Raw genomic sequence first — 23,207 nt, 5'->3', positions numbered from 1 at the left:
CCACCTTGGTAAACCGACGGACACAGCAGTGTCTGCCTTCACAGGCCAGGATTGGAACAAGCAGGAACAGTAAAGAGAGTTTTTAAGGCAAAAATGTAATTATAATCTTTTTATTACCTAACTGATAGCGAAAGGTATCACAGAAGTACAGTAACAAATGTCGACAGGGTTCATTCATTTTTGCGAATAGGAAGTCAGTATTTAAGTTGGCAGGTCAAAACGAATAATTACAATAAAATTCACAGGAGGCCTTTCTTCTCAAATAGGGGAATCACATATTTCAAGTATGACACGCAGTCGGGATGCCTGCATGCCTTTGCTAGAACTTCGCCGGACTCGTCGGTGTTGTCGAAGAAGTTGGCGAAATCTGCGCCGTTCTCCTCGGACGTGAGGACCATGCCCCGGACGGCGCTTTTGCACACGGCGAGCACGTGCGCCCGGTCCACGTCCCTCTGGAACTCGCCGAGCGGGTAGGCGTCCGCCTCGGCGGCCAGGCCGAGGGCGCGCAGCGTGGCCTGCAGCTCGCCGTGGTACAGCGACAGCAGGCCGGCCAGCTGCCGCCGGTGCACCTCCTCGCTGGCGTTCACGTACAGGAAGGACACCACGTCCGCCGCCGGGCTGTGCACTCTGCTCATCTGCAGCACATCACGTGACAGCGTCACCGCGTGGAACGGCGAGGCCCACGAGAAAGACAGGAGCCCTATTTTGTATCTTTCCGTCATTGAGGCGATCGTTTCGGTATTCAAGAGCACCGAACGGTGTAGTACTCAGAGCCCCATCTTTATTCAGTATGCATTTCGGCAGCGATACCGTTCGGGTCTAGAGAACCGAAGCGCTGTTGTCGGTTCGCGTCGCGCAAGCCAATCAAAAGCAAGTGGCCGCACATCCGCGCATGCGCACTGCAGCGCGCACAGCGCCACGAACACAAAGCAGCTAGCAGACGACGCAGGCGCGTTATTCTTCGCCGTACCGAACTTGCGTTTTCGCAGTACGAAGTGTTGCTAAAATACCAGCGGAAATGTTGGACGAAAATGAGGTTAGTAGGTTCACTGTTCAGTGACACTGAAAGAGTGTTTAGGATTGCTGTTGTGATTTTCGTGTATGGGTATTTTATTTGAAACAAAAACAGCAACCCTGGGTATGGAGAGGCACTTATTATTGAACAATTTTGGCCATGCATCTCATGAATGAAAATGTTTCGCATATGGTGCTACAGTCTAAAAATATTACGACAGAGATCATTCATCTCTGTCTACTGTTGTTGAGCATTCGATCGCAGAACCACGATTCTGGAGATGACTGCTTCTAGTTACATTCCCAGTAATTTAAGATGTGCTCTTAGATTCCTGTCTAAACACATACTCGGAAATCACTACACATTCGGAAAAAATGGTGAATTATTTCTGTCAAGAAAAAATACAAAGGTCACTGTCGGTTATTTCACTCACAGCAATTTTATCTCCAACAATTTCATATTTCGTATTTTAAACACACAGAAATCACGAACTAATTACTGAGGAATTGTGCTCTCACATGTAAATAATATTGCAGAAAAATCTTAAACTACACGAATAACAATGTCTCAGAAAGTGTTGCATATATGAAGAGGAAAAATTTTTTTTGCACCCATCCATGCGTGAACCCGTGTCCTTATGTGTAGTAATCCCGCGCGCTAACCACTTTTTTTTATTCCACAAAAACAGTAACAAAAATAGCTACAATTAAATGACATAAATAAGTTGACAGATATGGCTTCGCTAAACAACAACTACGTGTGGCTGAATTCTTGTACTATTGCAGAGGAACGTAGGCTGCCTTCGTTGCCAAACGATGCTGCATAAGTCAGAAATGCGTAACAGTTTGGAAGGTTTCTAGTATCAGGCTACACATAATTGCTTTACATTGTTACGTGAAAGTTGTAAAAACGTTTCGATAATTACTGACTAAACCATTTGTGGGAAAAAGTACACAAAGTCACTAGCAACGTCAGTTCACACTCATGTAATACACGTAAGCAGAGCCAATGTCTTGCTATTTAATGATCTTTAAACTCTTATTTGCATTAAAATAACATGTATTTTGAGAGAATATTGACCGAAAACGTTTTCTCTTTGGATGTAATCATTCACAGTAACAACCTAACCTAACCATATTTCTAACAAACGAAAATAGTCTCACTTTCCAACCTGATGCGTCCTCTGGTGATTCTTTAGTAACACAATCACTAAATCCAAAGCTAAAACCGCTAAATATGTTTACAATAACACATTATAGGTGTACATAAACCACAGCTCACTGATCGACAGGGCCACACTGAAATCCAAAACCTCTCGGAACAATTGTAAAATCGGTGGGAGGACCGTTCGGTAACAGATCTCAGAAGCTTACTGAATAGGATATTTAGATAAAGAACCGAAAATGACGTCACTACCGAAACGAACCAACTACACCGTTCGATATGAACGATGCAGAATAGGGCCCCAGGCCCTGGCGCGTACGTCACAGCACATGACACTGTAAACCTTAAAGAGTGCTAGCAGCTGTCTCCGGCAGCGAGCGAGTAACTATTTCAGACGAGTTTAATGATTCCTGACCGCGTGTTCAAATGCATGCTAGTTCTCGATGCCACACGACGTAATTTTGAACTCCAGTGGGTAAGTTTTCAATTAAATATTCATTTCCTGTAGGCACTGCACGGAGCCGACCGCTCGCGAAGTGTGCCAGACAAGCCATATAGTGTGACATCACAAGTTCGTTGCAGGGCCCAATATCTCGCTGGCCTCGGATGAACAGTGTCTGACCTCATGGTATAGCAGTTTTGGAAGACAACTGCACTCATGTGTTAAAACCTTATACCCACTGCGGGACTGACCCATGGGGAATCCGGGCTCCTGCAACGAACTTGTGACGTCACATTGGTCGTCTAGGCTGGCGCTCTGTTACGCAGTGCCCTGAGCTGCTGCATCGAGACCACGTTCGTTAAGTGTTCGCTTTTTATTATTTCTTCCTTGGGAGTGTTTAATCAACTATCTGTGTAACTTGGTAACCAGTTTTGTAGTATTTACTCGAGTAAAAATAAGATCATATGGCATGCTTGTTCGGGAGACCCACAGGGGTGGGTTCAGTCACCTAACTAGAAGGTTTTTCCTGTCTACGAGCATCGAAATGGCAAATTTTGAGCTAACTGCTGGCAGAACATAAAAGTAACTGCCATCGCTTAGAATGGAAAGGCATCAGAACCAGAACCTATAAGATTCCACAGAGGTTATGTGAAAGAACTTGCTTCTATACTACCAGCAGTTTATTGTGGGTAGCTGTAACAGCGAATGATACTCAGCAACTGGAGAAAAGCGTAAGATGGGTCGTAGAACAGATGCACATAATTATAGGCCAACATCTTTGACGACAGTCTGTTGTAGAATTATGGAACATGTTTTATGTTTGTAAATTATGACTTTTTCGAGGACAAACATTTTGTCCTTAAAAAACAGCATCGATTCCTCAAACAGAGATCTTGCGAAACTCAGCTTGCCTTCTGCCCCATGAGCTCCACGTTGCTGTAGACATCAGCTCCTATGTTTCTGGTGTGTTTCTTGACTTCAGGAACGCGTTTTTCACCGTCCCGAACTGCAGTTTAGTGACAAAGAACACGAGAATGAGATTTTCAATCTGCAGCGGAGTGTGCGCTGATATGAAACTTCCTGGCAGATGAAAACTGTGTGCCGGACCGAGACTCGTACTCGGGACCTTTGACTGTCGTGGGAAAGTGCTCTACGAACTGAGCTACCCAAGCACGATTCACGCCCCGTCCTCACAGCTTTAATTCCGCCAAAGGTCCCGCCCCGGGGCGTGAGTCGTGCTTGGGTAGCTCAGTTGGTGGAGCCCTTGCCCGCGAAAGGCAGAGTTCCCGAGTTCGAGTCTCGGTCCGGCACACAGTTTTAATCTGCCAGAAAGTTTCATATCAGTGCACACTCCGCTGCAGAGTGAAAATCTCTTTCTGGAAACATCCTCCAGGCTGTGGCTAAGCCATGTCTTTGGAATATCTTTTCTTTCAGGAGTGATAGTTCTGCAAGGTTCGCAGGAGAGGTTCTGCGAAGTCTGGAAGGTAGGAGACAAGGTGCTGGCAGAAGTAAAGCTGTGAGGATGGGGCGTGAGTCGTGCTTGGGTAGCTCATTTTGTAGAGCACTTGTCCGCGAAAGGCAAAGGTCCCGAGTTCGAGTCTCGGTCCAGCACACAGTTTTAATCTGCCAGGAAGTTTAAAAGAACACGAGGTTACAGAGTATCGAACCGGATTTACGACAGGATTCCAGTCTTTCTCGCAGAGAGAAGTCAACACGTCGCTCTGTAAGGAACGAAGTAATTTCAGGAGTACCCCAAGGAAGAGTGATGGGTCTGTTTCTGTTTATAGTATACTGGATGTCCCTCCTGAGAGTCGTCATGCGTATTTTCTCCGGTGTTACAGCAGATATTTCATACTTTGTTTTTGCATTGTGTAGCTGGAGTCAGCCCAAACAATTACTGCTCAACGAATCATTCATGTGACAATCAGTGGCAACCGAAGGCTTCGGCTTGGTTGCCATAAAAAAAGTAGGAATTCAAAATCTGTATTTTACATGCCCATTTGATCGCGTGCTCCCAAATCGATCTAGTCCGATATTTGTTTCATCGATATGTGTTAAGACTGACAGAAAGTCGAAGAATAAACAACAGTCTAAAAGCAGCTCAGAAGCGCTGCACGCTACGCTGTAGTAGTCAGCGTGGGCCAGAGCTCTGCTGTCGTTGATAGAGTGCTGACTATTCTTCGAGTTGTACTGTCCGTTCTAATTCATATCGACAAAACAAATATCGCAGTAGAGTTATCTGAGACCACCCTGTCGAATGGGCATGTAAAATACCGCTTTAAGTATCATTTTGCTTGTAACGAGAAATAACCGACTATTTCCATCGCATGAAAGAAGTGATTCCTTTCTGCTAACCCAAGCTACACAGTGCAAAAACTAAATTGCAGTTATCTGCTTAAATACGAAAGAAAATGCACCAGACGACTCTTAGCAGAGACATCCTGTATGTAAATGACCTGGTAACGTGTCAAAAATTCCATAAAGCTTTTTGCAGATGATGCGGTTGTGTACATGAGGGTTGCAATGCCAGAAGAGAGTAGTGAGTTTTGCAGAAAGACTTGCAGAGGACTGATGAATGGTGCAGCGACTTTCAACTGACTATAGCCGTAAATAAATGCAACGTACTGTAAATGCCGACAAGAAGAAACACACTACTGTACCACAGCAGTGATGACAAATTTCTGGAAGTCCTATCTACTGTAATCTAGGAGAAACCATCTGTGCCAAATTCTGTCCAATTGGCGTGTTAATTCGTCAAAATCGCGAGCTAATTGGAAATCCCTGCCCATAATGCTCCAGACGTTCCAATTGGGGAGAGATCTTGCTTCCTGGCTGGCCAACGTGAGGTTCGACAAGCACGAAGACAAGCAGTGCATACTCTTGCCGTGTGGGTCAGGGCGTATCTTGCTGAAAAGAAAGTCCAGGACACCTTGCCATGAGGAGCAACAAATCGGGGCGTAGAATAACGTCAATGTCCTGCTGTGCTACAATGGTGACGTGGATAACAACCAAAGGGATCTTGCTATGAAATGAAATCGCATCCTGGATCATCACTCCTCGTTGTCGTTCCGTATGGCGTGTGACTGTGGTATCCCACCGCTGTCTGGGGCATCTCCAGACGCGTCTTTGCTGATCATCGGGGCTCAGTTCGAAGTGGGACTCATCACTGAAAGTTCTACTCCAGTGACATTCGAATCCGAACACGAGTCTAAGACCCAGGTAGTAGTGGGATACCAAGTTGACTGTCGCCCACCATACGGTTCGATGGTCTGGAAGGGTTATTCTTTTCAGAGCAGGACACTTTTGGATCTCATCTGTGACACCCATACAGCACAGCAGTACGCCGACGGTATTCTACCGCCCCGTTTTGTCGCCCTTCAGGGCAAGCCATCCTAGATTTACATTTCAGCAAGATAACGCCCTCCCGCACATGCCGAGACTTTACACTGTTTGTCTTCGAGCTTTCCAAAACCTACCTTGTCCATCAAGGTCACTGGATCTCTCCGCAATTCAGAACTTCTGGAGCATTATGGGCAGTCCCTCCAACCAGCTCAGGAATTTGAAAATCTAACGCGCCAATCGGACAACATTTTGCACGATATCCCTCATCAGGCCATCCAAGAACTCTCTCAATAATGTCAAGACGAATAACTATTTGCATAAGGATCTCAGGTGGACCAACGCGATACTGAGTTGTTCAATTTGTTAAGCTTCTTCTCTACAGTAAATGAGCGAATTTTTCTGAAATTGTGATCATCTGTTTGTCTCCCCATGTAAATCACATGTAGCGATTTCCATCTCATCCAGACAATTCCTTCGTGGTGCGTCGGACTTCGTGTCGCAGAGTGTATTATTGATTTATTAATTTTCGGAATTTAAAAATGTTAGCTTTGAGCCTAAATCCCGAAATGTATCAATTAGAAAAAGACAGCCAAGGTCACTGCAATTACCGTTGTGACACTCGCAGCTTCCATGACGCAGCCTGCCAAATGATGCTCACAAACTGACGTCGGTCGTTTACATGTGCGTAGCCAGCAATTTTCGTTAATGAGATACTCTGGCATCTTGATTTTTTTTTTTTCTATTTGATCATCAATAACAGATATCTACTACCTTATTATGATGTTGGTTAATATCTTACATATATAACAGCAAACTATACAGGGTGGTCCATTGATCGTGACCGGGCCAAATGTCTCACGAAATAAACGTCAAACGAAAAAACTACAAAGAACGAAACTTATCTAGCTTGAAGGGGGAAACCAGATGGCGCTATAGTTGGCCCGCTAGATGGCACTGCCATAGGTCAAACGGATATCAACTGCGTTTTTTAAAAAATAGTAACCAGCATTTTTTGTTGCATATTCGTGTATTACAGAAAGAAATAAGAATGTCTAGTTGGACCACTTTTTTCGCTTTGTAATGGATGGTGCTGTAATAGTCGCAAACGTATAAGTAAGTGGTATCACGTAACATTCTGCCAGTGCGGACGGTATTTGCTTCGTGATACATTACCCGTTATTACTAGTTATGTGATCTACCCATCTAATCTTCAGCATTCTTCTGTAGCACCACATTTCGAGAGCTTCTATTCTCTTCTTGTCCAAACTATTATCGTCCATGTTTCACTTCCACACATGGCTACACTCCATACAAATACTTTCAGATACGACTTCTGACATTTAAATCAATACTTGATGTTAACAAATTTCTCTTCTTCAGAAACGCTTTCCTTGCATTATCCAGTTTACAGTCTATATCCACTCAACTTCGACCTTCATCAGTTATTATGCTCCCCAAATAGCAGAACTCCTTTACTACTTTAAGTGTCTCATTTCCTAATGTAATTCCCTCAACATCATCCGACTTAACTCGACTACATTCCATTATCCTTGTTTCACTTTTGTTGATGTTCATCTTATATCCTCCTTTCAAGACACTATCAATTCCGTTCAACTGCTCTTCCAAGTCCTTTGCTGTCTCTGACAGAGTTACATTGTCATCGGCGAACCTTAAAGTTTTTATTTCTTCTCCATGGTTTTTAATACCTACTCCGAATTTTTCTTTTGTTTCCTTTATTGCTTGCTCAATATACAGATTGAACAACATCGAGGAGAGGCTACAACCCTGTTTCACTCCCTTCCCAACCACTGCTTCCCTTTCATGTCCCTCGACTCTTATAACTGCCATCTGGTTTCTGCACAAATTATAAATAGCATATCGCGCCCTGTATTTTACTCCTGCCACCCTCAGAATTTGAAAGAGTATTCCAGTCAATTTCTACGGAATCCAAACTGATCTTCTCCGAGGTCGGCTTCTACTAGTTTTTCCAATCGTCTGTAAAGAATTCGTATATGTATTTTGCAGTCGTGACTTATTAAACTGATAGTTCGGTAATTTTCACATCTGTCAACACCTGCATTCTTTGGGATTGGAATTATTATATTCTTCTTGAATTCTGAGGGTATTTCGCCTGTCTTATACATCTTGCTCACCAGATGGTAGAGTTTTGTCAGGATTAGCTCTCCCAAGGCTGTCAGTAGTTCTAATGGAATGTTGTCTACTCCCGGAGCTTTGTTGCGACTCAGGTCTTCCAGTTCTCTGTCAAACTCTTCACGCAGTATCATATCTCCCATTTCATCTTCATCTACATCCTCTTCCATTTCCATAATATTGTCCTCAAGAACATCGCCCTTGTATAGACCCTCTATATACTCTCACCTTTCTGCTCTCCCTTCTTTGCTTAGAACTGGTTTTCCATCTGAGCTCTTGATATTCATACAAGTGGCTCTCTTTTCTCCAAAGGTCTCTTACATTTTCCTGTAGGCAATATCTGTCTTACCCCTAGTGAGATGAGCCTCTACATCCTTACATTTGTCCTCTAGCCATCCCTGCTTAGCCATTTTGCACTTCCTGGCGATACATATTTGAGATGTTTGTATTCCGTTTTGCCTGCTTCATTTACTGCATTTTTATATTTTCTCCTTTCATCAATTAAATTCAATATTTCTTCTGTTACCCAAGGATTTCTACTAGCCCTCGTCTTCTTACCTACTTGACCCTCTGGTGCCTTCACCACTTCATCCCTCAAAACTACCCATTCTTCTTCTACTGTATTTCTTTCCACCATTCTTGTGAATTGTTCCCTTATGCTCTCCCTGAAACTCTGTACAACCTCTGGTTCTTTCAGTTTATCCAGGTCCCATCTCCTTAAATTCCCACCTTTTTGCAGTTTCTTCAGTTTTAATCTACAGTTCATAACCAATAGATTGTGGTCGAGTTCACATCTGCCCCTGGAAATGTCTTACAATTTAAAACCTTGTTCCTAAATCTCTGTCTTACCGTTATATAATCTATCTGAAACCTGTCAGTATCTCCAGGCTTCTTCCTTGTATACAGTCTTCTTTTATGATTCTTGAACCCAGTGTTAGCTATGATTAGGTTGTGCTCTGTACAAAATTCTACGAGGCGGCTTCCTCTTTCGTTTCTTAGCCCCAGCCATATTTACCTACTACGTTTCCTTCCCTCCCTTTTCCTACTGACGAATTCCAGTCACCAATGACTATTAAATTTTCATCTCCCTTCACTATCTGAATAATTTCTTTTATTTCATCATACATTTCTTCAATCTCTTCGTCATCTGCAGAGCTAGTTGGCATATAAACTTGTACTACTGTAGTAGGCGTGGGCTTCGTGTCTATCTTGGCCACAATAATGCGTTCACTATGCTGTTTGTAGTAGCTTACCCGCATTCCTATTTTCCTATTCATTATTAAACCTACTCCTACATTACCCCTATTTGATTTTGTGTTTATAACCTTGTAGTCACCTGACTAGAAGTCTTGTTCCTCCTGAGACCGAACTTCACTAATTCCCACTATATCTAACTTTAACCTATCCATTTCCCTCCTTAAATTTTTTAACCTACCTGGCCGATTAAGGGATCTGACATTCCACGCTCCGATCCGTAGAACGCCAGTTTTCTTTCTCCTGATAACGACATCCTCTCGAGTAGTCCCTGCCCGGAGATCCGAATGGGGGACTATTTCACCTCCGGAATGTTTTACCCAAGAGGACGCCATCATCATTTAATCATACAGTAAAGCTGAATGCCCCCGGAAAAATTACGGCCGTAGTTTCCCCTTGCTTTCAGCCGTTCGCAGTACAAGCACAGCAAGGCCGTTTTGGTTAGTGTTACAAGGCCAGATCAGTCGATCACCCGACTGTTGCCCCTGCAACTACTAAAAGGGCTGCTGCCCCTCTTCAGAAACCACACGTTTGTCTGGCCTCTCAACAGATACCCCTCCGTTGTGGTTGCACCTACGGTACGGCTATCTGTATCGCTGAGGCACGCAAGCCTCCCCACCAACGGCAAGGTCCATGGTTCATGGGGGATGTATGGCTATTGTGATCAAAATGCCCAACGCGCGTGTGGTATGTATGCTGCTCGGTATCCTGGACGACATCATCCAAGTATCCTGACCGTTCGCCGGCTAGTCACATTATTTAAGGAAACAGAAAGTGTTCAGCCACATGTGAAACGACTACCACGACCTGCAACAAATGATGAGGCCCAAGTAGGTGTCGCTGCTGTCGCGGCTAATCCGCACATCAGTAGCAGACTAATTGCGCGAGGATCGGGAATCTCAAAAACGTCGGTGTTGAGAATGCTACATCAACATCGATTGCACCCGTACCACATATCTTTGTACCAGGAATTGCATGGGGACGACGACTTTGAACGTCATGTACAGTCCTGCCACTGGACACAAGAGAAGCTACGGGACGATGACAGATTTATTGCACGCGTTCTATTTAGCGACGAAGCGTTATTCACCAACAGCGGTAATGTCAACCGGCATAATATGCACCGTTGGGCAACGGAAAATTCACGATGGCAGCGACAAGTGGAACCTCAGCTACCTTGTCGGGTTAATGTATGGTGCGGCATTATGGCAGGAAGGATAAATGGCCCACATTTTATCGATGGCAATCTAAATGGTGCAGTGTATGCTGATTTCCTACGTGATGTTCTACCGATGTTACTACAAGATGTTTCACTGCATGAGAGAATGGCTATGTACTTCCAACATGATGGATGTCCGGCAGATAGCTCGCGTGCGGTTGAAGCGGTATTGAATAGCATATTTCATGACAGATGGATTGGTCTTCGAAGCACCATACCATGGCGCGCACGTTCACCGGATCTGACGTCCCCGGACTTCTTTCTGTGGGGAAAGTTGAAGGATATTTGCTATCGTGATCCACCGACAACGCCTGACAAAATGCGTCAGCGCATTGTCAGTGCATGTGCGAACATTACGGAAGGGTAACTACTCGCTGTTGAAAGGAGTGTCGTTATATGTATTGCCAAATGCATTGAGGTTGACGGACATCATTTTGAGCATTTATTGCATTAATGTGGTATTTACAGGTAATCACGCTGTAACAGCATGCCTTCTCAGAAATGATAAGTTCACAAAAGTACATGTATCACATTGGGACAACCGAAATAAAATGTTAAAACGTACCTACGTTCTTTATTTTAATTTAAAAAACCTACCTGATAATAAATGTTTGTCTAAACTTGTGAGCCACATGTTTGTGACTATTACAGTGCCATCAATCACAAAGCGAAAAAAGTGGACCAACTAAAACATTCATATACCTTCACGTACTACACGAATATGTAATAAAAATGGGGGATCCTATTTAAAAGAAACGCATTTGATATCCGTTTGACCTATGGCTGCGCCATCTAGCGGGCCAACCATAGCGCCATCTGGTTTACTCCTTCAATCTAGAGAAGTTTCGTTCTTCGTAGTTTTTTCGTTTGACGCTTATTTCCTGAGATATTGGACCCGGTCACGATCTGTGGACTACCCTGTATAAATGTCTCAATATTTTATGTTGTCGGCATACGAGAAATAAATAAATAAATACAAAAAGAGGAACCAGGCTACAAAGTAAAGGCAGAACGATAGGCTATCTCCACCAACCTGAAAGTCTAAAATCCTAACATCAGTAACAGCTTCTCCGTCATATCTGAACATGAAGTTGTTTTTCCAGCAATCACAGTGTATCACCACGGGGAACGTGACTTCGGTAGACGTCCAGAAGTCGGCCATTCTGTCGACGGACCTGTCTGCTAGGTTCTCCCACTTGTCGGCGTACCTCTCGTACCCCGGGATGGTTCTGAGTTCTCTGGCGGTGGTTTTCATGAGCTTGTCGAGCATGTCTTTGAAGAAGGACTTCTCCGCGTCGGCCATCCTGCTGCGGAGCTCTGACCGCGCCCTGTAGTCTGGCCTGTCCGTTAGCAGCCGGGCCGAGGCGGCGTGCTGGCGGGCGTAGGCGCGCAGGGCCGCGGCGCAGTGCCCGTAGTCGAATGCGCGACCCGCCGGGGGCAGCCGGAAGCCCGCCGCCGACAAGTCTTCCATCAGGAGGAACTCCACGGGCTGTCGGCCGGACAGGAAGCAGCGCGCCGCCAGCGGCCTGAAGGCGTCGCCTTCGGCCGACTCCAGCAGCCTGTGCACCTCCGGGAATATCTCGCGCAGCAGCAGTGACTCCTTCCGGAAGACGTTGTTGTCATCTGCGATCTCCTTCAGCTTCCCCTGATCCTGAGCGTACTTCACTATCAGGTGTACCTGATCGCCAGAGGCGGCGTTTTCTCGTCTGACGGTGGCCACCACTTTCAGGATGTTGCTCGTGTATCCCAGACCTTCTTTCTCGTTATCCACGATTACTGCTTTTTCCACTCTAATTTTAGTATCACTATTCTCGTTATTCAGAGCAGTCTCTATTAAGTGTTTGGTTATCCACGAAGAAGCTAGAGCCTTTTGTGTTTTATTGTCATCCATGGTTTTCTTTTGTGCTGGACCTGTAATAAAGTGAAATTTAACATAAAGTTTCATCTCAACAATACGTAGTACTAATGAATTCAACAGTCTCGAAATCCGTACAGAGCCTGACTACAGTTCTGAGAGTAGAATGACATGAAACAGGGGCAGTAATTGCGAATCAGTATCAAAGAGTTGTAGCCCATCCTCCGCCTTACTTTGGTTTACACACTGAACAAGCGGTAAAAAAAATAAAAGAGGAAAACAGAAAGGGATTTAAGGTAAGAGGAGAAGAAATAAAAACTTTGACATTGCTCGACGGAACTGTAATTCTGTTAGAGACTCCAAACACAAGCGGAATGAGAAATGTCTTGAAAAGAAATTTATGTACTGTAGTCGAATTAAGTCAGGCGATGCTGAAGAAACCAGAGTATTAAATGAGACGTTTGAACTACACTGCTCAAATGAATTAGGTAAACACAATGTCGAGCATCTGCCATACTCCGTTGAGCAATAACTAAGAACTGTGTTTGTTAGAAAGTTACACCTTTAACATTCACACATAAGTACACAACAAAAATCACCAAATCGTCCAGCCGGGGTGGCCGAGCGGTTCTAGGCGCTACAGTCTGTAACCGCGCGACCGCTACGGTCGCAGGTTCGAATCCTGCCTCGGGCATGGATGTGTGTGATGTCCTTAGGTGAGTTAGGTTTAAATAGTTCTAAGTTCTAGGTGACTAAGTTAAGTCCCGTACTGCTCAGAGCCATTTGAACCATTTTGAAAAATCATCAAAACCTCCTTCTTTCATATAACAAGAAAAGAAATATCTGACAGGTGGCGAAACAAGGTCGCAGTAAACACTCATCCCGTCATCCTGGTTGCTTTTCACTGTACTCTGAGAGCTTCAGTAACGTGGAAAGCTGCATAAATGTCTACATAGGTCCCCCTGTGGCATACGTTACCACTCTTAAGTCAGAGCTCATTAGAGCTCTTGAAGGTGCTGTCGTGGAACGGCACGAACACATCTGTTAATCATGTCACACACATGCTCGATAGGCTTTAGGTCAGGACTCACCGTTGGCGATTCCATTACTTCAATGGCCAGCCTCCGCAAGATGTACCCGGTGACACCCGCCACATGGGTCCTGGCGTTACAGTGCATAAGACGGAATTAAGGGTCACCACCGTACGCAGGAGCCACCACATGGCCCAACAGGATCTGTTCGATTTGCTGCCTGGAAGTAGGGCGACCATGGACAACGATCAGATCCGCGCGGCTGTCAATATTAATGCCTCCAGGCCATCACAAACGTCATTGTCAGTGTCTATAATTCTCCAATAGCCGTGGTACTTAAGATGTTATTTTATTTTATTTTGAAGGGTACCAGTTTCAGCATTTCACTATGCCATCTTCAGCCCTTGTATGCATCTCTCCAAATAAACGAAAATGTCAAGTATTAGAATAAAACACTAGTGGAACTATTGAATTCACGACATCTAAGGATTTATGACATTTTCGTTTATTTGAAGAGATGTTTCTGGGGCCTGAAGATGGCATACTGAAATGCTGAAACTGGTAGCCTTCAGAATAAAATAAAATAACATCTTAAGTTACACGGCTATTGGAGAATTATTGACAATTACTTAACCAGCTGATGTCTCCTGTCCATGATGGCCATGTATGGAAGTGAAACATGGACGATAAATAGTTTGGACAAGAAGAGAATAGAAACTCTCGAAATGTGGTGCTACAGAAGATTGCTGATGATTAGATGGGTGGATCACATAACTAATGAGGAAGTATTGAATAGGATTGTGGAGAAGAGAAGTTTGTGGCACAACTTGACAAGAAGAAGGGACCAGTTGATAGGACATTTTCTGAGGCATCAAGGGATCACATATTTATCATTGGAGGGCAGCGTGGAGGGTACAAATCGTAGAGGGAGACCAAGAGATGAATACTCTAAGCAGACTCAGAAGGATATAGGTTGCAGTAAGTACTGGGAGATGAAGAAGATTGCACAGGATAGGGTAGCATGGAGATCTGCATCAATCGAGTCTCAGGACTGAGGACCACAACAATAACACAACCTATGAATTGATTTTGTTTTTCTGTTAGCTCTTTTTTTGTTGTTGACCATAATTTCGTGTTTATGTATGGCCCTCTGCATGAAATGCTCATCTTGGAGCGTCACTATACTTTTTCTTTTATTATTTTGGCATAAGATGGCCATGTCTGTTTGTATCGCAGTGAGGAGATGAATTTTGTTCATTAAAATGGCACGTCAGAAGATACCACAACCAACTCATAAGCAAAATTTGTAACATCCTCAAAAAACATAGCATGAGCATGGTCAAGCCAAACACCACAATCCAAAAGAATTGAAAAGCTGTGACAGGACAGGAAGATATATGCAAGAGTAGAATATAACGGGTGATCAAAAAGTCAGTATAAATTTGAAAACTGAATAAATCACGGAATAATGTAGATAGAGTGGTACAAATTGACACACATGCTTGGAATGACGTGGGGTTTTATTAGAACCAAAAAAATACAAAAGTTCAAAAAATGTGCGACAGATGGCGCTTCATCTGATTACAATAGTAATAATTACCATAACAAAGTAAGACAAAGCACAGATGATGTTCTTTACAGGAAATGCTCAATATGTCCACCATCACTCCTCAACAATAGCTGTAGTCGAGTAATAATGTTGTGAACAGCATTGTAAAGCATGTCCAGAGTTATGATGAGGCATTGGCGTCGGATGTTGTCTTTCAGCATCCCTAGAGATGTCAGTCGATCGCGATACACTTGCGACTTCAGGTAACACCAAAGCCAATAATCACGCGGACTGAGGTCTGGGGACCTGGGAGGCCAAGTGTGACGAAAGTGGCGGCTGAGCACACGATCGTCGACAAACGACGCGCGCAAGAGATCTTTCACCCGTCTAGCAATACGGGGTGGAGCATTGTAAAGCATGTCCAGAGGCATTGGCGTCGGATGTTGTCTTTCAGCATCCCTAGAGATGTCGGTCGATCACGATACACTTGCGACTCCAGGTAACACCAAAGCCAATAATCACGCGGACTGAGGTCTGGGGACCTGGGAGGCCAAGTGTGACGAAAGTGGCGGCTGAGCACACGATCATCAACAAACGACGCGCGCAAGAGATCTTTCACCCATCTAGCAATATGAGGTGGAGCGCCATCCTGCATAAACATCGTACGTTCTAGCAGGTGTTTATCACCCAGGCTGGGGATGATGCGATTCTGTAACATATCGGCGTACCTCTTACCCGTCACGGTAGCAGTTACAAAAGCAGAATCACGCATTTCCTCGAAGAAAAAAGGCCCGATAACGGTAGATGTGGTAAATCCAACCCATACCGTGACATTCTCGTCGTGCAATGGAGTTTCCATGACAGTTATAGGATTTTCGGTAGCCCAAATTCTGCAGTTGTGGGCCTTGACAGACCCTCGGAGCGTGAAATGAGCTTCGTCGGTCCACAACACGTTAATCAACCAATCGTCATCTTCCGCCACCTTCTGAAACGCCCACACCGAAAATGCCCTCCGCTTGACTATATCGCTAGGTGACAGTTCATGATGGTGATGGATTTTGTACGGATAGCATCGGAGGAGACGCCTAAGTGCCAACCAAACAGCAATGTATGGAATGCCGGTGCGACGTGCGACTGCACGAGCGCTGACTTGCCCCTGCGTAGACGAACCCGCTACAGTCTCCATTTGTTTCTGAACTGTCCCAGCAACATTAAGCCTTGTGCTCGGTCGGCCACTACGGGGTCTATCGTCTGAACAACCCGTGGCTTCGAACTTCGAAATCATTCTCGCCACAGCTGCATTTGTCAACGGACCTTTACCCGTTCGAATTCACTTCCTATGGCGATAGAATCGTAACGCTGAACTAGCACATTCCCTATTCTGATAACACGGCTTAATTAAAAGCGCCTTTTCAAGTAACATCAACATGCTGCGACTGCTGGCGCATCTGATTCTCTCTCTCATTACAGCTCCTTTTATACACGATTGTCATGCGCAGTCACTGACGTTTTGCTGTCCATCGCCATCTGTCGGACATTTTGTGAACTTTTTTTCGTTCTAATAAAACCCCATGTCATTCCAAGCATGTGTGTCAAATTTTACCTCTCTATCTACATTATTCCGTGGTTTATTAATTTTCCAATTTATACTGACTTTTTGATCACCCGGTACTATAAAGTTACTGGTAATAGTGGCAAATTCACTATGTATCGTTCTGGCAGGGCAATATTCACCCACTTGAAGGAACACCACGGAAGTCGGAAACTTAAAAACAGAGACTCTATTCCTCAGACCACCTGTATATAGAAGGTCAACGTTACAAGATACAACGTGAAGTATTACATCAAGTCCATAAAGGAAGGAAGTTGATCTATCTTGAAATCAGGACACGTTCATATGATTTGTCGACCTGGGAAAAGCCTTCGTAAATGTAAAATGGTGCAAAATGCTCGAAATTCTGAGAAAAACAGGGGTTAGCTATAGGGAGAGACGGGTAATATACATTATGTGCAAGAACCAAGAAGGGATTAATAAGACTGGACGACCAAGAACGAAGTGCTCGGTTTAAAACGGGTGTAAGACAGGAATGTAGTCTTTCGCCGCTGCTGTTCAATTTGTACGTTGAAGAAGCAATGATGAAAGTAAAAGAAAAGTTCAAGATTGGAATTAAAATTCAAGGTGAAGGGATATCAACGATACGATTCGCGGATGACATTGCTGTTCTGAGTGAAAGTGAAGTATTACATGATCTGCTAAACGGAATGAACAATCTAATGAGTAGAGAATATGGATTTAGAGTAAATTGAAGAAAGACGAAAGCAATGAGAAATAGCAGAAATGAGAACAGCGAGAAACTTAATATAAGGATTGATGGTTACGAAGTAGATGGAGTTAAGGAATTCAGCTACCTACGCAGTAAAATAACCTATGACGGACGGAGCAAGGAGGACATCAAAAGTAGACTAGCTGTGGCAAAAATGGGCATTCCTGGCCAATAGAGGTCTACTAGTATCAAATACAAGCCTTAATTTAAGAAAGAAATTTCTGAGAACGTACGTGTGGAGTACCGCATTGTATGGTAGTGAAGGATGGACTGTGGGAAAACCGCAACAGAAGAGAATGAAGCATTTGAGATGTGGTGTTGCAGACGAATGTTGAAAATTAGGTGGACTGATAACGTAAGGAATGAGGAGGTTCTGCGCAGAATCGGAGAGGAATGAAATATGTGGAAAACACTGATAAGGAGAAGGTACAGAATGATAGGACATCTGTTAAGACATGAGGGAATGATTTCCATGGTACTAGAGGGAACAATAGAGGGAAAAAACGCTACAGGGAGACAGAGGTTGGTATTCATCCAGCAAATAATTGAGGACGTAGGCGGCAAGTGCTACTCTGAGATGAAGAGGTTAGCACAGGACAGGAATTCGTGGCGAGCCGCATCAAACCAGTCAGAAGACTGATGATCCATCCCCCCCCCCCCCCCCCCCTCACACACACACACAAAATTTACATCGCATTTACACTGAAAATGAAAATACTCCGTAGAAGCACTAGTTTATAATCTTTGATCCTACAAAATTTCATTGCACCACATATTTATCTTTGTAGCTGATGATGTAACAGCAGAAAACCGATTTCTGTAGTTAATAACACATGTCGTAGAATATTACGCCTGTGTTTGTGTGTGTGTGTGTGTGTGTGTTTTAATTAATAATATATCTGCAATAGTCCAGAAATACATGAATTAAGACGTAATAGCTGCAACTAAATAATTTGCTTTATGTTATAGGCCACTGGTGATGCCTACTACGAGTAGACGAAATATATTTAGTTAAAGGCAAAGCAACCAGAGCTAAAAGATGAAATTGTACGTACCTACATGATAAACATATCTAATTTTTTACGGTAGTGGATTTCTTCTGTCAAAGGAAGCTCACATCGCCTGGCTGGACTCAATCGGCATTGTGTGACATAATGCTTTCTAGAGTGACGAAACCTTACATCCTCCATATTTAACCACCAAATGATTTGAATTCACTTTCCACTATTGCGTACTCATTTGTAAATTTTGTTTTTATAATAAACCTCATATTTGTCACAGTCGTAAGGAGTCTATCTTTCGAAGTTTCTTGCACCTTTTTGTGTGAGAAACAGCAATCCAATTTTATATGGTCCCTCATGAGTGTTTACAGGTGCTTGACTTACACTTTTATTATTCTCGTATGATTTTGTGGAGACATTGTCAATCCCTCCATGTATATCCTCCTTAAATTTCTGTGTGTCGTATCGCTTTGTATACACCCTTTCGTGCATAAAAAGTCAATAACATACGTCGGTTTTTGGTAGCTCCACCTTCCATCGTAAAGAACCCCAATTACAAATTTCGAAGTGAACGATATTAAGTATTTATGTTCTCTCCGACTGAGTTGGCGCAGTGGTAAGCTACTGTAGTAGAAATCCCCATCTACTCATCTTGAGTTAGGTTTCGCTGGCCGGTGTGGCCGTTCGGTTAAAGGCGCTTCAGTCTGGAACCGCGTGACCGCTACGGTCGCAGGTTCGAATCCTGCCTCGGGCATGGATGTGTGTGATGTCCTTAGGTTAGTTAGGTTTAATTAGTTCTAAGTTCTAGGCGACTGATGACCTCATAAGTTAAGTCGCATAGTGCTCAGAGCCATTTGAACCATTTGAGTTAGGTTTCACTGGTTTCCCTAAACCGCTTAGGACAATTGCTGAGATGGCTCACTTGGAAGGGACCGGACCGATTTCCTTCCTCATCCATTCCTAGTGATGGCCTGTTCCCTGTCTCTAATGAAACTGTCACTGCCGGTACGTTAAACATAAAGTACCTACTTCTTTATTTTCTAGCATATTCTATTAGGAGCTACTTGGATATTGTTTTTTTTTCTTAATAATGTCGCTTGCATAACAGAAAAAACGTTACTGCCATTTCTGAATTTTCCTGATCTCTCATAGGATCACTATATGTGCCGTAAAATATAATAAAATCAGATTTTAAAAAAAAGGAAATAACAAAGATGTCTAAACATGATCTTCTGGATGTGGTCTGTCCGCTCCTTAACCTCTGTATTTAATTTAATTTTTTTCTTGTGTGTCCACTAATAATGTATAATATTCGCATTAGCTCAAAAACAGGTGACATGTGAAGATGTCAGATAAAAATTTTGAAATAGTCGAGCAAGTGCTGCAAATTTAGCATTCTGAATTGTCCATCACGTCTTATACCAAACAAAGGGAGCGTAGGCCACAAGTGAAAACGATCGCGAAAATCCAGCTACTCAGGCTAAATCGAAAATAAAATAAAAGCGAAATACATACAGGGTTAGGGTTGTTTTTGGGCATGAGATCAGACGGCGAGGTCATCGGATTAGGGAATGATGGGGAAGGAAATCGGTCGTGCCCTTTCAGAGGAACTGTCCCGGCGTTTGCTGGAGCGATTTAGGAAAATCACAAAAAACCTAAATCAGGATGGCCGGACACGGGATTGAACCATCATCCTCCCGAATGCGAGTCCAGTATGCTAACCACTGCGCCACCTCGCTCGGTAAACACACATGGGAATAGCTGCTTTGTCACAGAGATGGAATTCATAAGGAAATAAAATCTTATTCGGACGTATAGTAAGTCAAATGTATGATTAAAAGTCAGAATTTTATGGTTCACTACACAGAACAAAATTAGACGTTCCTTTTTGTGTAGAAGTACATTTCTGCAGTATATGTAAATTGAAGGTGGAGTGGCGAGAAACATTCAATTTATGTCTAATGTATCACAATATCACAGCTGCAGATTCCTTGGGATTTCTGTTCTTTCAGACATGTCGGAAACAACAGACACCACACATTCGTATATAATTTTTTGCAATAAGCAGAGCACGTATAAACTACATGTTTCAGCTGTTTACTACACCATTTTGCCAGCAAGAAGCTCAGAAGTCTTCCAACGTCATAAAAGACGTTCTTCATCAGAATCACTAATTTCTTATACTTGTTTCTATGCTGTATGAGGCCTGTATCAAATACGTATCGTTGCTCACATCTCCAAACTACCGGTAGCGGAAGCGCGAGAGTACTCACCCCGCAAGAATCCGGATGATCTTGTTACGATGCAGTCAACAGCCAATGGAAACTCGCCAGGTTGTGTGCTATCTCCCCACCAGTGCACTACACATACGGGAGCGCGTGGCCTTGCGTGGCGCTGTTGTCAGCTTAAATCGACTGCGTTCGACAACCTTCGGCCTTGGTCGGCAGTTTCCACGAACTCGCGCTGTTGCTCAGTATCTCCGTTCTCTTGCGCAACTAGCGCCTCATTGAACGAAGTTACTGTACTGTGCATGCAATACTTGGACAACTTCTTGTTATTTCTGTTGTTAACAGTTGATTTTACTTACCATGATAACTCATGGGGTTTGCATGTACCTTGGAGTTTTTTCGCATGCGTCATTGAACAATCGATCATTTGTGATTATTCAGTCTTCAGTGGCAGTTGCTCAATCCTGTGCAAACAGCATGGCACAGACTTCCATCTGTTATTTCGTTCTGTGACAAAATGATGAAGAATGTTGCCGTAAATGTTTTACAGCTATGACTGATTACTTTGTGGGTGGACTAGTGAACCCTTATTAAGTTTTATGTTCTTTATTTCATAATACCCATTCATTTAGTTTTTTTAGCCACTTTGTAGATTAAGTTAACGGCTATGACCACAGAAACATAAAACAAGCTGTTAACAGCTTAGTTCTAAAAGCGGTCGTACAGATTATTTTTTTTTCTTCTTGTCACTCTCCTGCCTAGTTTGATGAGGCCCGCCACGAACTCCTAAGCCTGTGCCAACCTACCTATGTGCCATTTTGGAGTAGCGCTTACAATCTGCGAAATCAATTATTTGCTACATATATTCCAGTCTCTGTCTTCCTCTATAGTTTTTACTTTCAGCTCCCTCTAGTAACATGAAAGCTATTCCCCGGTGTCTTAACAGATGTGCTATCATCCTCGCCCTCCGTCTTGTCATTGTTTTCCATATATTCCTTACATCGCCGATTCTGCGGAAAACCTCCTCGGATCTTACTTTTCACTACCATACAATGCTGTGCTCCAAACGTACATTCTCAGACATTTCTTTCTAAATTTGAGGGCTATGTTTGAAACTAGTAAACTTTTCTTGGCCTGAAACGCCTTCTCTGCCTACGATGTCTGCTTTCCGTCTTCTCCTTGCTGCATACATCATTGGTCGTTTTGCTGTCTAGGTAGCTGAATTCTTAAACAACGTTTGCTTCCCCAATTCTGATGATAAGTTTCTCACTGTTCTCATTTCTGCTACTACTCATACGTTCGTCTTTCTTCGATTTACTCTCAATCCATATTCTCTACTCATTAGATTGTTCATTCTATTTAGCAGATCATGTAATACTTTACTTTCACTCAGAACAGCAATGTCATCAGCGAATCGTATCGTTGATATCCTTTCACCTTGAATTTTAAATCCAATGCTGAACCTTCCTTTTACTTTCATCATTACTTCTTCGATGTACAGATTGAACAGTAGGGGCGAAAGACTGCATCCCTGTCTTCCACCCATTTTAATTGGAGCATTTCGTTCTTAATCTTCCACTCTTACTGTCACCTCTTGATTCATGTACATACTGCTTGTCACCCCTCTTTCCCGTATTTTTCTCAGAATTTCGAACGCTTTTTCCAGATCGACAACTCAGTCTTGCTTCCATTATCACCGCAGTGTCACAGCTGTACCTCTGGTGGCTTCACCTTTCCTAAAGCCAAATCGATCGTTATCTAACAGACCCTAATTTTTCTTTTCCAATCTTCTGTATCTCATTCTTGTCAGCAACTTTGATGCTTCAGCTGTTAAATTGATTTTGCGATGGTTCTCGCACTTGTCAGCTCTTGTAATATGATGTTTTTCTGAAAGTTTGATGGTATATTGCCAGTCTCATACATTCTACACATCAACGTGAATGGTTGTTTTATTGCCATTTCCACAATGATTTTCGAAATTCTGATGGAGTGTTATCTATCCCTGATAATGAGTCATACGAAGCTCTTTTTAAATTCTGCCTCTAATAATGGATCCCCTACATTTTTCCTATCAGCTCCTGTTTCTTTTTCTATCACGTCGCCAGACAATTCCTCCTCCCCTCCTTCCCAATAGCTGCTCTGCCGTCTTCATTTAACAGCGGAGTTCCAATTGCTCTCTTAATATTACCGTCCTTGCCTTTAATTTCAAAGAAGGTTGTTCTGACTTTCTGAATGCCGAGTTAATCCTTCCGATTATCATTTCTTTCCATTTCTTCACATTTTTCGTATAGCCATTTCACCTTAGTTTCCGTGCACTTCATATTTGTTTCCTTCCTATGTGACTTGTATGTGTGCATTCCTGAATTTCCTGAACATTTTTATACATCCTTCTGTCATTGATCAATTGAAATATTTCTTCCTTGGTACTATGGCTTTCTTTCAAACTTCAGTGATTATCTTCTTACAGATGTCCATTCTTCTTCAACTGAGCTGTCTACTGAGGTACTAAAAATATGTCTTGGGAAATTAAGAGTTCTAAAATCTGTAGAGTTAACCCTCTACATTCTGGAAACTCGCATCCTGATATCTAGTGATGATGTGCCTATAACCCGGATAAGTAATCTATAGCTAA

At 43.2% G+C, this 23,207-nt stretch overlaps 1 protein-coding gene across 1 annotated transcript; it reads right to left on the bottom strand.

Moving 5' to 3' along the window:
* Positions 1–239: 239 nt before the first annotated feature.
* LOC126156211 (uncharacterized) lies at positions 240–20,947 on the bottom strand. Its single transcript, XM_049916294.1, has 3 exons — positions 20,935–20,947; positions 11,621–12,498; positions 240–635 (listed from the first exon to the last, which is right to left on the bottom strand). Exons 1-3 carry the CDS (start codon positions 20,945–20,947, stop codon positions 240–242), a joined length of 1,287 nt encoding a protein of 428 aa, XP_049772251.1.
* Between the last annotated feature and the right edge of the window lie 2,260 nt (positions 20,948–23,207).

Source organism: Schistocerca cancellata, chromosome 2 (assembly GCF_023864275.1).
Source record: "Schistocerca cancellata isolate TAMUIC-IGC-003103 chromosome 2, iqSchCanc2.1, whole genome shotgun sequence".
NCBI lineage: Eukaryota > Metazoa > Arthropoda > Insecta > Orthoptera > Acrididae > Schistocerca > Schistocerca cancellata.
This window is presented reverse-complemented; position numbering and strand designations above follow the sequence as displayed.